The sequence below is a fragment of the Mobula hypostoma genome, chromosome 4 (genome assembly GCF_963921235.1).
Source record: "Mobula hypostoma chromosome 4, sMobHyp1.1, whole genome shotgun sequence".
Taxonomy (NCBI): domain Eukaryota; kingdom Metazoa; phylum Chordata; class Chondrichthyes; order Myliobatiformes; family Myliobatidae; genus Mobula; species Mobula hypostoma.
Window position 1 is genome coordinate 26,772,090 of NC_086100.1, and position 15,455 is coordinate 26,787,544.

The 15,455-nt window shown below is 39.7% G+C and overlaps 1 protein-coding gene across 2 annotated transcripts in view; it reads right to left on the reverse strand.

The window, feature by feature from the left end:
• The window catches only part of dner (delta/notch-like EGF repeat containing), a 329,950-nt gene that overhangs the window by 61,050 nt on the left and 253,445 nt on the right, over positions 1–15,455 (reverse strand). The window contains exons 6-7 of one of the 2 annotated variants that reach the window (XM_063045439.1): positions 10,984–11,082; positions 1,619–1,772 (exon numbers count right to left, since the gene is read on the reverse strand). In XM_063045439.1, the coding sequence (XP_062901509.1) occupies positions 1,619–1,772; positions 10,984–11,082 (253 nt within the window). The remainder of the gene's footprint in view (positions 1–1,618; positions 1,773–10,983; positions 11,083–15,455) is intronic. The other variant, XM_063045440.1, reaches the window with a different exon arrangement.

The following is a 15,455-nucleotide window of genomic DNA, read 5'->3' on the forward strand; positions in this document are numbered from 1 at the left end:
GTTTTGTGATATCACACCAGAGGAAATAATGTATCATTTCATAATGCATGCATTACTAAATGACAATAAAAGAGGACTACGTGTCTTCATAATCTAAAAAAAATAAAGCAAATTGTTATCTTTAATCTTTAATGTGTGATTCCAGGATATTGTCCTGACAAACTACTGTGGAAGCTATGACTTTAACCACTGGACTTTTCTTCTGATGATCATGAATCCCAGCCCTACCAGTAATGGGGTCAGGTTGGCCCCATTCCCCACTACTTACCCAATGCTGTGCAAATTACTTTCCTTCAAGTACCCATCCAATCGGCTGAGAGGAAAGGTCAGAAAGTAGAGAGAATGATAGAATATTTTAGCAGAATGGAAGAATACAGTGACGTTCCTCATGGTTGTGCCCAGCCTATGTTTATCGTTATGTCTCAGGCTTGTGGATAGAGAAAAAACATCCAGCTCACACTGAACAATGGTAATAAATTTCAGAACAAAATAGGCACTGTTTTGAGAGGGAAGTGGAGGCAAGTACTCTCACAACATTCAGGTAGTATCCAGAGGAACACTTGAATTGCCTGTGCACAGAAGCTGATAAATGAATGAGTGTAACTAAGTACTTGGTGATTGACATGGACATGATGGGCTGAAGGGCCTGTTTCTGTGTTGTATGTCCCTCTGAGAAACTACTGAAATACCTTTACAAACCAAGAAAAGCCATGTCGGGTATCTGTTAACCATAATTTACCAACCTTAGGACTTAACTATCTCTTTTAAAATTTGAGAGATTTCTTGCAATGATGAATGTAGCAAATTCTTTCCATAAGGAATTTTGCATTGAAATATTTTCCAATATTTGCCCTTCATTTGATATATCTTCTTAACATCATAGTAGGCTGTTTAATTGATACTCATCCAATTATATTTCACCATCATCTATTTATAATCTCAGCAATCTTTTCCCAGTGGTTTTGACTGATGCGAAGACCAGCTCTCCGATGAAGATTCTCTGTTTTACTGTACTGTAGTGACATTAATGGATTTTTTCAGAAGAATGGTGCAGCTTTTTAATGACATGCTATTGATTTAACACATTCTACAAGATGGCTGTGTTTCAAGTCCTAAAGAAGCTGTGCTACACTGTCTTATGTCCTGTCCTTCCCCTCCCCTCCCCTCCCCTATCTTGTTACTATGACTTCAATCTCTGAAAAGTATTGATAATGGCTGAGGTCACCCATCTTGTAAAGACACTGCCCAGAAGAAGGCAATGGCAAACCCTTCTGCAGGAAAATTTTCCAAGGACAATCATGGTCATGGAAAGACCATCGTCACGCATGTCATACGACACGGCACATAACGAACAAATGAACCTATAGTTTAGTCTGTATATATCTCCAGCCCTAAATCAATGGCTGTCCTTTGAGACAGCCCAACACGCCACTGAATTCAAGGTTAATTAGGTATGGTTAATAAGTGACGGCCTTTTCAGCTGTTCCCACATTCAATGAATGAATAAGGAAAAAAACACCGATGACGTGCTGAGTTTCATAAATAGGATCTGAATTTGGTTTTGTGTTTCACTGAAGTTTAATTTGGCACCCTGATGATCAAAGCTAATTATGCTTACCTGGTGGGCAGACACAGGTGAAATTCCTCAAGTTGTTTCCCTCCTTAATGTCCAAACAGGTACCATTGTTCAGGCACTGGATGTTATGACAACCATCAAATTCTTCACAGAATAGCCCAATGTGTCCCTCCTCACATTCGCAAAAGAAGGTGACCTAAAAAACATTATTGCAGTGACAATCTTAAATGCAGCAGTCAGGTAAAAAAAAATCTAAAGGCAAGCAGACTGTTAACCTTTACAATCACAGCAGTGGAACATAAATGGAATGTAATTTTGCTTCACTTATTCAAGATAGTGGTTAGAAGATAGTAGTTGAACAATGTTCAATTCTGGATGTTGCAAAGAAACATTAGATTTACAAAGAGTGTTGGGCAAAATAACTAGAGTATCACAATAGTTCTAAGGGGTAGATTACAGCACATAAATAAGTTAACCACCAGATTTCTATATGGATGTTCTGAGAATGTTTAAATAAATTTTACATTATCAGCTTGGACAATGACATTTAACAATGCCCTTCTCATGGGCTAAATTAATCCATCATACAATGTACAAACAAGACATATTAAACTGCACGGTAATTTTACCAGTCAACCTGTGTCCCTTTTTGTGTACTATCTGATAATTGGTTTTTACGAGATTAACATTTTTGATGGATCAAGGAGGGGTGGGCAAGGTACAACTTGCCAAACTATTTATTGGATTTGTTCAGTCTTTTTTTCTTCATGGAGAGTAAGTAGTTGTATCGTTACACAGAAGGAAATATTTTACCCTCTTTCCTAAAGCTCATAATTCATTCACCAGGCAAGATGTTCTTTGCAGGAATCATATTAAAGACTGCAAAGACTGCAGTAAGAGAAGCTATCATTAGCACAGTCCTTCAAGAGGCAATGGGCAATCTTGTATTTTCATTAATCTGTGAATAAGATCATTTTCTAATCACTTCATTCCTTTTTATTTGGAGCACTGTGAGATTTTTTTTTGAAATTTTGATCTGATTCACTTCCCAAATTGCCTCTGCACATTGTTGTCTAAATGCACCATACTTACAGGTTCATCCTCCCCGAATCTCCTCTGATACTGCTTGAATTTGTTTCTGGGATGTTTGCCTCAACCTTAAACTTAACAAATCTGAAACACTGGTTGTCCATTTCCCTATCCAGATACTGCTTGATCCGTTGAGTTCATCCAGCAATCTGCTTTTCTCCTTACAAAACCATTCCTGGTTTGTTCCAATACATGGGAATGTAGGGACACAAAACTAACCTAAGAACAAGTGCAATCAATCCACTTCTATAAATTATTGATAAAAATGAAAGACTTATGTTTCAGAACACCACAAACTAATATAAATGGGCTCAAGGGACTGGATATATAAGTATTTGGACTGATTAAGGATAGTCACCTTGGCTTTGTGCATGGTATATCATGTTTAACCAATCTTATAAAGTTTTGTGAGGAAGTTCCCAAAAAGTGGATGAAAGCAATGCATATGGACTTTAATAAGGCATTTGACAAGGTCCCACATGGGAGGCTGGTCGAGAAGGTCCAGTTGCATGGTATTGAGGATGAGGTAGTAAACTGGATTAGACATTGGCTTGGCAGGAGAAGACAGAGAGTGGTAGTAGAGGGTTGCTTCTCCAAGCGGAGGCTTGGGACTAGTGGTGTGCCACAGGGATCGGTGCTGGGTCCTTTGTTGTTTGTCGTCTATATCAATGATCTGGATGATAATGTGGTTAACTGGATCAACAAGTTTGCCAATGACACCAATATTGGGGGTATAGTGGACAATGAGGAAGGATCTCAAGGGCTTGCAGAGGTTTCTGCATCAGCTGGAAAAAATGGGCTGAAAAGTGGCAGATGGAATTTAATGCAGATAAGTGCAAGGTTTTGCACTTTGGTAGCACCAACTAGGATAGGTCTTACACAGTGAATGGCAGGGCACTGAGGAGTGTGGTAGAACAAAGGGATCTGGGAATACAGATCCATAATTAATTGAAAGAATTAATTAATTCAAAGGTTCATAGAAAGGCTTGTAAAGAAAGCTTTTGGCATATTGGCCTTCATAAACCAATGTATTGAGTACAGGAGATCGGATGTTATGTTGAAGACACTGGTGAAGCCTGATATAGAGTATTGTGTGCAGTTTTGGTCACCTACCTACTGGAGAGATATAAACAAGGGTTGAAAGAGTACAGAGAAAATTAAAAGAATGTTGCTCAGTCTGGAGCACCTGAGTTATAAGGAAAAATTGAATAGGATAGGATTGTATTCTTTAGAACATAAAAGATTGAGAGATTTGATAGAGGTGTACAAAGTCATGAGTGGTATAGATAGGGTAAATGAGAGAGTGTGGAATGTGCTTCCACTATAAGTGGTGCATGCAAGCTTGATTTCAACATTTAAGAGAAGCTTGGATAGGTACATAGATAATAGTGGTATGGGAACTATGGTCCTGGTGCAGATCGATGGGAGTAGGCAGTTTAAATGGTTGTGGCGTGGACTAGATGGGCCAAAGGGTCTGTTTCTGTGCTGTACTTCTCAATGACTCCATGTCTCTAAACCATTTGCATCCATCATTAGGAACAGCAACAACTAATTGACACACAGCACGATCACACAAACATCAATGGACAGTGATTGTGGAATGCATACTAGCTAGAACATCATCGATAACTCTCTTGCTCCCTTCTTCAAAAATAGTGGCATATTATTTTTAAGCATCCACCTGAGAATAATGCAGTGACATAGATTAATGTCTTAAAGTAAATCTTTTCAACAGTGCAGCACCCCCCCCCCCCCCAGTACTGCACTAAAATGCCACCGCAGTGTATTTTTTATATTGGTGGTATGTGTTTATTTTAATGCAGAGTTAGGGTTGACAATGAGTTTGAACTGGAAGTGGTACTGCACTTTGGGACTCTGGGCACAAGAGTGTGGAGTACTATCAGTTGGAATGGAGCCTCTAAGCTTAAGGCTGTGTGTGAGCCTCCAGGACCCAGAACAGACATGGAAGAAGATGATCTTGTTAAAGCAAAGAAGAAAAGGGAGATCATTTAACAATACAATGGTCAAAACTGCATGTTGTAAGAGTTTCTGATTTAGCTGGACTTTATTCAATGCTAATGCCTGTCGATCTTGCACATAATCTTGTCACATTCTATTGAACCTCTTGCAACTTCATAATGATTCTGTGCTTTTTGCTTACCAAGCAATTGCAACATTAATTTGGTCACTCATTAGACCCAAAATTATCTTCACATTGACATATATATGCAGTCAGTGACATCATGAATTTGCTGAAATGCACTGGACATTTTTTGCTGTTGTTTTTAATGAGGAAATAAATTAAGAGTGTAGGCTTTGCAGCTCTCTGGACAAACCACCTTCCAAAATCTCGGTGCATAAATTCTCCATTAACTTATGTCACAAAAGGCAAACCTGTCTGTACCTGCCTGGGGTCAAGAACTGCAATTCATGCACTAAAACCTTGCCTCTCAACATCTCTCTCACTCAGATTCCCTTTGAAACATCTTGGCATCTTTGCTGAAGGTAGCAATGTAGCTGGATTCCTGCTGAGCTGAAAGGAGCTGAGACCACTGGAAGGTACCAGTCCTGGGGTCGACAAATATAGTTCGAGCATATTGACCTTCTTGACTAATATTTTTTATTTTATGTATTGAAAACAAATTCAAAGTAGCCTAAAAATCAGAAACAATAAGGAAATGTCAAATTAAGACCATGGAAACGTCCAGTAATAACAAAAAAAAACTGATAATGTGCTGGCTGTATAATGATTAGACAATATTATTATTATGTGATAATAAAAATCTGTATGATATAATGAGTAAAGAAATATAGTCTTTATTCATAATGTGCAATTATAGAATCTTCTAGTCATTAAGCGATTGTTTACTACTAAACTATGATATAACACATCATGAGTTGGGAACCCCATAATGTTACATAGCACATTATTTATTTATTTAATTGAGCACTACAACGCGGAATAGGCTCTTCCAACCCTTCAAGCTGCTCCGCCAAGCAACCCTCAACAACCTTGACTCAATCCTAACCTCATCATGAGATCATTTGCAATGACCAATGAACCTACCGGATGTGTCTTTGGACGGGGCAGGAAGCCAGAGCAAACCAATCCTAAACAACTTCAGTCAACTCATTGACTTCCCCTTATTCCTAATTCAAATAGGGGCAGAAAGTTCAATAGAAAGCACAAGACATATCTCATAGAACAATCCCTGATGCTTACTTACACCGATGTGAATTCTAAATAAGGCTAAATTATGAAGTGAGCACAGACATTTCCACATACATAACTCAACAGCATCAAAGTCTGCATTCAGGAGGGAACTCTCATTTCCAACAGATAGGTTTCATGCTCAGCTTTCCAAAACTGACATTGTCTCACCACCAATATGGTCAATAACAACGGAGAAATGAATGAGTTTCAGGCGATAGAGAAATGTGTGTGTCTGAAACACAAGAAATTCTGCAGATGCTGGAAATCCAAAGCAACACACACAGAATGCTGGAGGAACTCAGCAGGTCAGGAAGCATCTATGGAAAAGTGTAAACAGTCGATGTGACGGGCAAAGACCCTTCAGGGCTCTGAGTGTGTCTAATTTTTGTTGGCCAAGCGACAAATTGTTGTTCATGTTCTGAAGAAAAATGAAGGTGAAAAAGATGTTTTGTCAATAACAGGTTAACACTGCCATTGTAAGCACAGAACGATTTGCCTTATTTTCTACACTATGGCAGAAAACATACACCTGCTATCATGTCATGGATGGAATGAGTTCATCAGCTACAAAGCTACAAGCAAGGGTAAGAAGATGTCCTTGGAGACAACCTTGCAGCAGATTATGTCAAAGGAACATTTAGGTAAATGTCAAAATACATAGTGACTACTAAGGAGTGAATTAAAGGCTGTATTTCCAATGGTATGTGCTATAGATGCTTAGAAACCATTCAGGTTCAGAATTCATATTTTAGAGTCCATTAAACGAATCTGTGAATTGCAATATATCTTTCAGCTATTCATAAAATTATGGGGGTGGGGGAGGAGATAAACTTACATAATTCTTATTCATAGATCAGAAGATAACTCTCGTGAGAAACAGTATAATTAATCATGCTCAAATATGTCCTGCCACATTAGATAGGAGGGACTGCACTATTAGTTGTTATTTGTGGATAATGACATACATTAGTGAGGCAGAAATGGGCAGCAATGTGTATGAATGCTATTATCTTTGAAAGGAAGTCATTAATTTTCTCAGTGCTCTGCAGAAGTTGACTGGAAGATTTGCTGTCGAATCTCTTGACACACGTCACCCAGTTTTTCTGTGCCAATGAATTGATAAAGATCTTGCTCCAGAAATGGCTCTCTTGGCAAGTCTGAGAACAAACGAACCACCTTAAGGGTCAATGCCAGCCTCTTCCAGCTATGAAAATGGATGAGGCCTACTGTAATCTCTCATTATAAAGCCTGCAGAATGTTAATTACAGTTTTCAACAGAGACATTAAACATGGTTATATGCTGATGGCTACAGAATTACTTGAGAATGGAGAATAAGAACGAGACAGAGGCAAAAGAAGCCAAGGGATCAGCATGTTTTGTTCTTGAGCAGCATCTTCTAAAGCAGGGGTTCCCAACCTGACATTGCTGGACCCCTTGCTTAATGGTATTGGTCCATAGCAAAAAAAAATGGTCGGGAACCCCTGTTCTACAGTGACACATGATATGGAATCCAGATATTATCCAATGAACAGATGTGAATAAGTAAAAGCTAACATCCAAAGAATAAGGCAGGAACCCTACAGGGATAGCTATCAGAATGGGGGTTGGGAGGAGATGTAGTCACAGCCCAATCACATACTTAAGCAGTAACTCTATTGCAATCTACAAGTGTGAGCTGGCAACTCTTGGCATTCAGAAGACCATAGACCACAACATATAGGAGCAGAATTAGGCTGTTTGGCCCATTGAGTCTGCTCTGCCATTTCATCAGAGCTGAACCAATTTTCCTCTCAGCCCCAATCTCCTGACCTCTCTCCATATCCCTTTGTGCCCTGACCAATCAAGAATCTATTAACCTCTGCCTTAAATATACATAAAGACTTGGTCTTCACAGCTGCCTGTGACAATGAATTCCACAGATAAACCACACCCTAAAGAAATTCCTCCTCATCTCCGTTCTAAAAGGATGTTCCTCTATTCTGAGCTGGTGTCCTCTGGTCTTAGACTCTCCCACCACAGGAAACGTCCTCTCTACATCCACTCTATCAGGCCTTTCACCATTCAATAGGTTTCAATGAGGTCACCCCTCATTCTTCTGAATTCTAGTGAATACAGATGCAGAGCCATTAAATTCTCTTCATATGATAAACCATTCAATTTTGGAATCATTTTTGTAAACCTCCTTTGAACCCGCTCCAGTTTCAGCACATCCTTTCTAAGATAAGGGTCCCAAAACTGCTCACAGTACTCCAAGTGAGGCCTCACCAGTGCTTTATAAAGTCTCAACATTACATCCTTGCTTTTATATTCTCGTCCTCTTGAAATGAATGCCAACATCACATTTGCCTTCCACACCATAGGCTCAACCTGCAAGTTAACCTTTAGGGAATCTTGTATAAGACCTCCCAAATTCCTTTGCACCTCAGTTTTTTTGTATTACCTCTCCATTTAGAAAATAGTTAACCCTTACATTTCTTCTACCAAAGCGCATGACCATACACTTTCCAACACTGTATTCCATCTGCCATTTCTTTGCCCATTCTCCTAATCTGTCTAAGTCCCTCTTGCCCATCTTCATATTTTCTGCTAACTTTGCAACAAAACCATCAATTCCATCATCCAAACCATTAGTTTATAATGTTAGAAGAAACTTCCCAACACAGAACCCTGTGAAACACCACTAGTCACTGGCAGCCAACCAGAAAAGGCTCCCTTTATTCCCAGACTTTGTCTCCTGTCAATCAGCCACTGCTTTATCTATGCTTGAATCTTTCTTCTAATACCATAGGCCTGTAGCCTGTAAGCAATTGCATAATATCAACTAGTTCTCCTTTGTCTATTCTGCTGTTATTTCTTCAAAGAATTCCAACAGATTTGTCAGGCAAGGTTTTCCTTTGAGGAAACCATACCTACTGTGACCTATTGTATCATCTGCCTCCAAGTACCCTGAGACTTCATCCTTAATAATTGTCTCCAATATCTTCCCTACCACTGAGGTCAGACTAACTGGCCTACAGTTTCCTTTCTTCTGCCTCTTTCCCTTCTTGTAGAGTGGAGTGACATTTGCAATTTTCCTGGAACTTCCACAACACTGCTAGTGTCTTCCACAGTGAAGACTGACGCAAAATACTTATTCAGTTCATCTGCCATTTCATTGTCCCCCATTACTACCTCTCCAGCATTGTTTTTCAGCGGTCTGATACGCACTCTCACCTCTATTTTACACTTTATGTATCTGAAGAAACTTCTGGTATCCTGTTTAATATTATTGGCTAGCTTACTTTTGTATTCCATCTTTACCTTCTTATTGACTTTTTTTTTTGTTACCTTCTGTTTGTTTTAAAAGCTTCCCTATCCTCTAACTTCCCACTAATTTTTGCTCTATTATATGCCCTCTCTTTGGCTTTATGTTGGTTTTGACTTCTTTTGTTAGCCATGGTTGTGTCATCTTTCCTTTAGAATACGTCTTCCTCTTTGGGATGTATATATCCTGTGCCCTCTGAATTGCTTCCAGAAATTCAGAGATGGCACAAAATTCTGCAGCCGTTCAATACCTCATTTTGTTACAGAAAATGTGTAGGGTAAAACATACTATTTGTCACAGAAGTACCATGCACTTTTCTACTGAAACACTGTAAGGTTTGCTCAGAATGAATATTGTCTTAAAAATGAAATGACTGCCACTTGAGTGATATGCTTTCAGAATCAGAATCAAATTTATTGTTACTGACAGAACGTAGAACAAAGAACAGTACATCACAGGTACAGGCCCTCTGGCCCACAATTTTGTGCCGAACCAATTAAATTAGTAATTAAATGACCAACCAAACTAATTCCCTCTGCTTATACTATGTCCATATCCCTCCATTTTCCTCACATTCATATGCCAATCTAAACATTTCATAAAAGCATTTACAGTATCTGACTCTACCAGTATCCCATGTACTGCATTCCAGGCATCCGGAACTCTCTGTGTAAAAAACTTGCCCTCACATCTCCTTTGAAATTACTCTTTCTTGCCTTAAATGCATAACCTCTGGAATTAGGCATTTCAGCCCTGGGGAAAAGATATTGTCTGTCTACTCTATCTATGTCTCTTATAATCTTATAAACCTGTATCAGATTTCACCTCAGCCTCTGCTCCCCCAGAGAGAACAACCCAAGTTTGTCCAATCTCTCATTATAGCTCATATCCTCTAATCCAGGCGGCATCCTGGTTAACTTCTTCTGCACCCTCTCCAAAGCCTTGACATCCTTCTAATAACGAGGTGACCAGAATTGTATGCAATGCTCCAGATGCAGCCTAACTAGAGCTTAATGAAGCTACAGCATTACATTCTAACTTTTGAACACAGTGCATTGATTAATAAAGGTAACTATGCCATATGCCGTCTTAACCACCCTATCAACCTCTGTAGCCATTTTCAGGGAGCTATGAACTTGAACCCCAAGATCCCTCTGCTCATCAGCAGTGTAAAGGGTCTTGGCTTAATAGTGTCCTGTCTCTCCATTTGGCCGACTAAGGTGCAATGCTTCACATCTAGTTTGGTTAAATTCAATCCACCATTTCTCTGCAAATATCGGCAACTGATCTATATCCTGTGGTATTCTTTGCCAGTCTTTTACGCAATCCGCAACACTAACAATCTTCATATCATCTGCAAACACTAACCCACCCATCTACATTTTCATCCATGTCATTTATATACATCACAAACAGCAGAGGACCCAGTACAGATCCCTGTGCAACACCACTTATCACAGACCTCCAGCTAGAATAAATCCCTTCGACCACCACACTGTGTCTACTAAGAGCAAGGCAGTTCTGAATCCAAGTGGCCAATTTGACATGGAACTTAATCTTCTGGATGAGGACCTTGTCAAACACCTTACTAAAAACCACATAGACAACATCCAAACTCTACCTTCATCAATCACCCTCGACACCTCTTCAAAAAACTCAATCTTGTTAGTAAGGCATGACTTGCCCCACGTAAAGCCATGCTGGCTCTCCCTAATTAGGCCATTGCTTTCCAAATGCTCATAAATCCTATCCCTAAGAATTCTCTCCTGTAACTTCCCTACCACTGACATGAGACTCACCTGTCTATAGTTTCCAGGATGAAATTTGTTTGTTTTGGAACTTTGGACTTTCCATACCAGGTGGTGATGCAACCAGTCAGAATGTTCTCCTCTGTAAATCTGTATAAATATACTTTGGTTACATTCCAAATCTCCTCAAAATCCTAATGAAGTTTAGCCACTGGCACGGTTTCTTTGTGATTGCATCAATGTGTTGTGCCCAGGACAGAGGCTTTGAGATGTTGATGAATAGGAGCTTGAAGGTGCTCATCCTTTTCTAACACTGAGCCCTCAATGAGGACTGTTATGTGTTCTCCCAACTTCCTCTTCCTGAAGTCCACAATTGATTCCTTGGTCTTGCTGAAGGTGGGTGCAAGGTTGTTGTTGCAACACCGCCCAATCAGCTGATCTACCTCACTACTGTACACCTCCTCAGAGATTCTAATATGGGGTGGGATTCCAAGATTCTTCATGAATTAGGAACTGGACTAAAATTGACATAAAGTTCTGGAGGATGGTAGGAGACCACTTGATGGTTGGATGACTAAGAGCTCTGACTATCTCCAACATATACAGTATCTACTTATGCATCCACAAGAAAAATGTAGGAAATGCAGTCATTTTAAAGGAATTGCTCATCTGGGACGGAGTTAGTGAGGAAAATTCTGAGTGGCCAATATGAACAAACATCTGAAATCAGTTAAGTCAATATCAGGCTCCAACAAAACTCTCTTGTGGCTCTTTATTTGCTTCATTATATATGAATCCGACCTGCAAACATTTTCAAGACACATGCTCTACTCTGCTGGGATTTATAGACCACATATTTTCTTGGCTGCGCTTATGTACCAAAATGTTTCCTGGCAGGAATGCCAAGTGCTGTATGCCAAAGTCGAAAAGAAATGTTCGTCAAAAATGACGTAAGTGAACAGACATTGCTTCTGCCTACTCCAATTCAACTGGAAGCCTTGGTGAACACAAACTGAAGGTATAAGACTAAAGGAAAAGGCAAAGAAAAGCTGTAGATTAAATGCAAATAATGTGGCAAATGAAAATCAAAGACAGCAGTCTTAAAAAGTGTCAGCAAAGTGTAAGGAGCACTAGGAGTAACAATGGAAACTCTTAGTTACCTCAGCTTAGTCTTCATTTTACACAGTGTTAATGTTACACGGTGCATTAACACCAAAACATCACTAGCAAGATATCCTGTTAAAGCTTCTGGAAATGATGAAAGTGCCCCATCTCTTAAATTTTAGTTGATATATGTTTAAGAAAAGCAACAGATGTTTCATTTTAGCTGCTGAAAATCTATGTCAAATTAGGTTGAAATTTAAGACCAGAATTAGACCATTCAACCCATTGAGTCTACTCTGCCATTCCATCATAGCTGAGTTATTGTCCCTCTGAACTCCATTCTCCTGCCTTCTCCTTGTAGCTTTTGATGCCCTGACTAATCAAGAACCTATCAACGTCCACTTTACCCAATGAATTGGCTTCCACAGCCGTCTGTGGCAATGAATTCCGCAGATACATTAGACACTGTATAGAGAAATTCCTCCTTATCTCTGTTCAAACTGGACCTCCCTCTTTTCTGAGGTAGTGCCCTCTGGCCCTAGACTCCTCCACTACAGGAAGCATCCTCTCCATATCCACTTTATCCAGGCCTTTCAATATTCAATAGGTTTCAATGAGATTCCACCCACCTCCCCCCCCCCACTCCATTCTTCTAAACTCCAGTGAGTACAGGCCCAGAGCCATCAAACACTCCTCATATGTTAACCTTTTCATTCCTGGGATCATTCTTATGAATTTTCTCTGAACCCTCTCCAATACGAGGGCATCTTTTCTTAGATAAAGGGACCAAAGCTTCTCACAATTCTCCAAGTGTGGTCTGATCAATGCCTTATGAAGCCTCAACATTACATCCTTTCTTTTGTATTCTAGTCCTCTTGAAATAAATGCCAATACTGCATTTATCTCTGTGACACTGACTCAACCTGCAAGTGAACCTTTAGGGAATCCTGCACGAGACTCCCAAGTCACTTTGCAGCTCTAAGTTTTGAATTTTCTCCCCATTCAGAAAATAGTCTGCATCTTGCATGGCCATACGCTTCCCTACACTATATTCCATCTGCCACTTCTTTGCCTCTTCTCCCAATTTGTCTAAGTCTTTGTGCAGTCTCCCTGCTTCTGCAACACTACCTGTTCCTCCACCTATCTTTGTATTGTCCACCAACTGGCCACAAAGCTGCTGATTCTGTCATCTAAGTCATTGATGTATATATTATATGCCTTCACTTTTGCTTTTATGCAGTTTTTGACTTCCTTGTCAGCCACAGTTGGGTCATCCTCTCTTCAGAATACTTCTTCATCTTTGGGATGTACCTATCATGTGTCTTATGTTTTGCTCCAGAAACTCCTGCCATTTCTGTACTGCTATCATCTCTGCTAGTGTCCCTTTCAAATCAACTTTGGCCAGCTCCTCTCTCATGTCTCTGTAATTCCCTTTACGTACTCCACTATAATACTGTTACATCTGACTTTAACTTCTCCCTTTCAAACTGTAGGGTGAATTCTATCATATTATGATTGATCGCTCTCCCCTAAGGGTTCCTTTACCTTAAGCTCCCTAATCAATGTTCATTACACAACATCCAATCCAAAATAGTGATCTCCTATTGGGCTCAACCACAAACTGGTCTAAAAAGTCATCTCGTAGGCATTCTACAAACTTCAGCACCAATCTGATTTTCACAATCTTCCTGCATATTGAAATCCCCCATGACTATCATAACATTGTTCTTTTTACATGCCTTTTCTATCTCCCATTGTAATTTGTACCCCATGGACCATGTATCCATATTCTTAATCAGTCAAATATTTACCCACCTCCACTTTAAATAATTCTAACAATCAAATTCCATCTGTTGCAGGGGCAGAGAATTCCAGAGATTCACCTTACTCAGCAAAAGGAAATTTCAATCTTCCTCAGTTCTAAATTACCGGCCCTGTATCTTGTAGTGATACCACTTTGTTCAAGATTCTCCCAGTAGTGTAAAACCCCAGCATCTACCCTGGCAAGCTTATTTGGGTGATCCATCGTTCCTCAAAACTTTTTATTTAGTGATGCCCTACAGCATTCCCAGTGGGAAGAGTATGACAAGCTGTTGTAAGGGATCAGGAACAGACAGGGATGGAAATGCAAACACTCTGGAAATATCCCCCATCTTCACCCTCCTCATTTTCCCAGATGACTATCTACCTCAAAGATTAATACATCTACATTCATTTAGAAGTGGCTGTGATGTGTGCCGATATGGAATAAAGTGTGCAAAAAAATGTAAATACCAGCCTGTGGTTACAATGTAAACAACATTATAAAAAGTGGTTTGAAGTGTAATAGATAGAGGGGGTGGGGCAAGCTAACCAGGATGGTTGATTGGATTAACTACAGATTCTGAATGGACAATGAAACCATGAACCATACCTTTTTTTACTCTCTTTTTGCATTAATTATTTTTATTTATTATTTTAATACATACTTCTCATTGCAATTTATAGGTTTATCATTATCATTATGCGTTGCAATGTACTGCTGCTGGAAACCATCAAAATTCTGGTACTAAACATGATTCTGATTCTGACTTCTAAGATTTTTTTTTCCTGCCCACTTCTTTGCCCTGGAGACGTACAAGTCCTGCAGTGATGGTAGACTGTAGGCAATGACCTGCAGTTTTCATGTACTATGAGAGGATGCTGCACCAAACCAGTCAGCAACCGGGTATAGGGGGTGTCTGGGAGCTGCTGCACCAGGACTCTTACTTGTGACAGGGGTGTCATGTGTCTGTGTGTGTGCGTGTGTGTGTGTGTGTGTGTGTGTGTGTGTGTGTGTGTGTGTGTGTGTGTGTGTCTGGGGGGGGGGTGTGTGGAGGGGGTGGATACTCTGGTTCCCAACACCTATTGCTGATGAAATGAGAGGATGCAATAGCGGACAGCGACTCTGCTGCAGCCTGTATGACAGAGAATGGAAAATTAAAGGTCATGATTCAGAAAGAAAACTTGCAGAGCTGTGCAGATACACTGAGGACTGCATAGGATTTGTTCTATGAGGCACCAGTATATTACTGTTTGTTAGCACTGGAGGAGGAACTTATCTCTTTCACTATTACAGGGTAATTTTCACTTTCAATGATTCATGATGAACAATAAAAAATGACACTGCAGAATACTAACTGATACTTTGTAAGTATCTTTGATTAGAACTTTTATGTTCATTGAAAGGATTTATTGACTTTAGTGAGTTTTCAGAAATGCATTCAATATCTGAAGGCCAAGTCATTCAAGCTACAAAGCATCTTGTTCTATTATCTGCTGGAGAAATGAAAATGGAGCCAGGAATGTGGACAGTTATATAACCCGACATAACAAAACGAAGTAAGTAAATGAGAGGCCAGTCGTCCTCTCATGCTCGAGGATAAGGGTGAAAAAAAGAT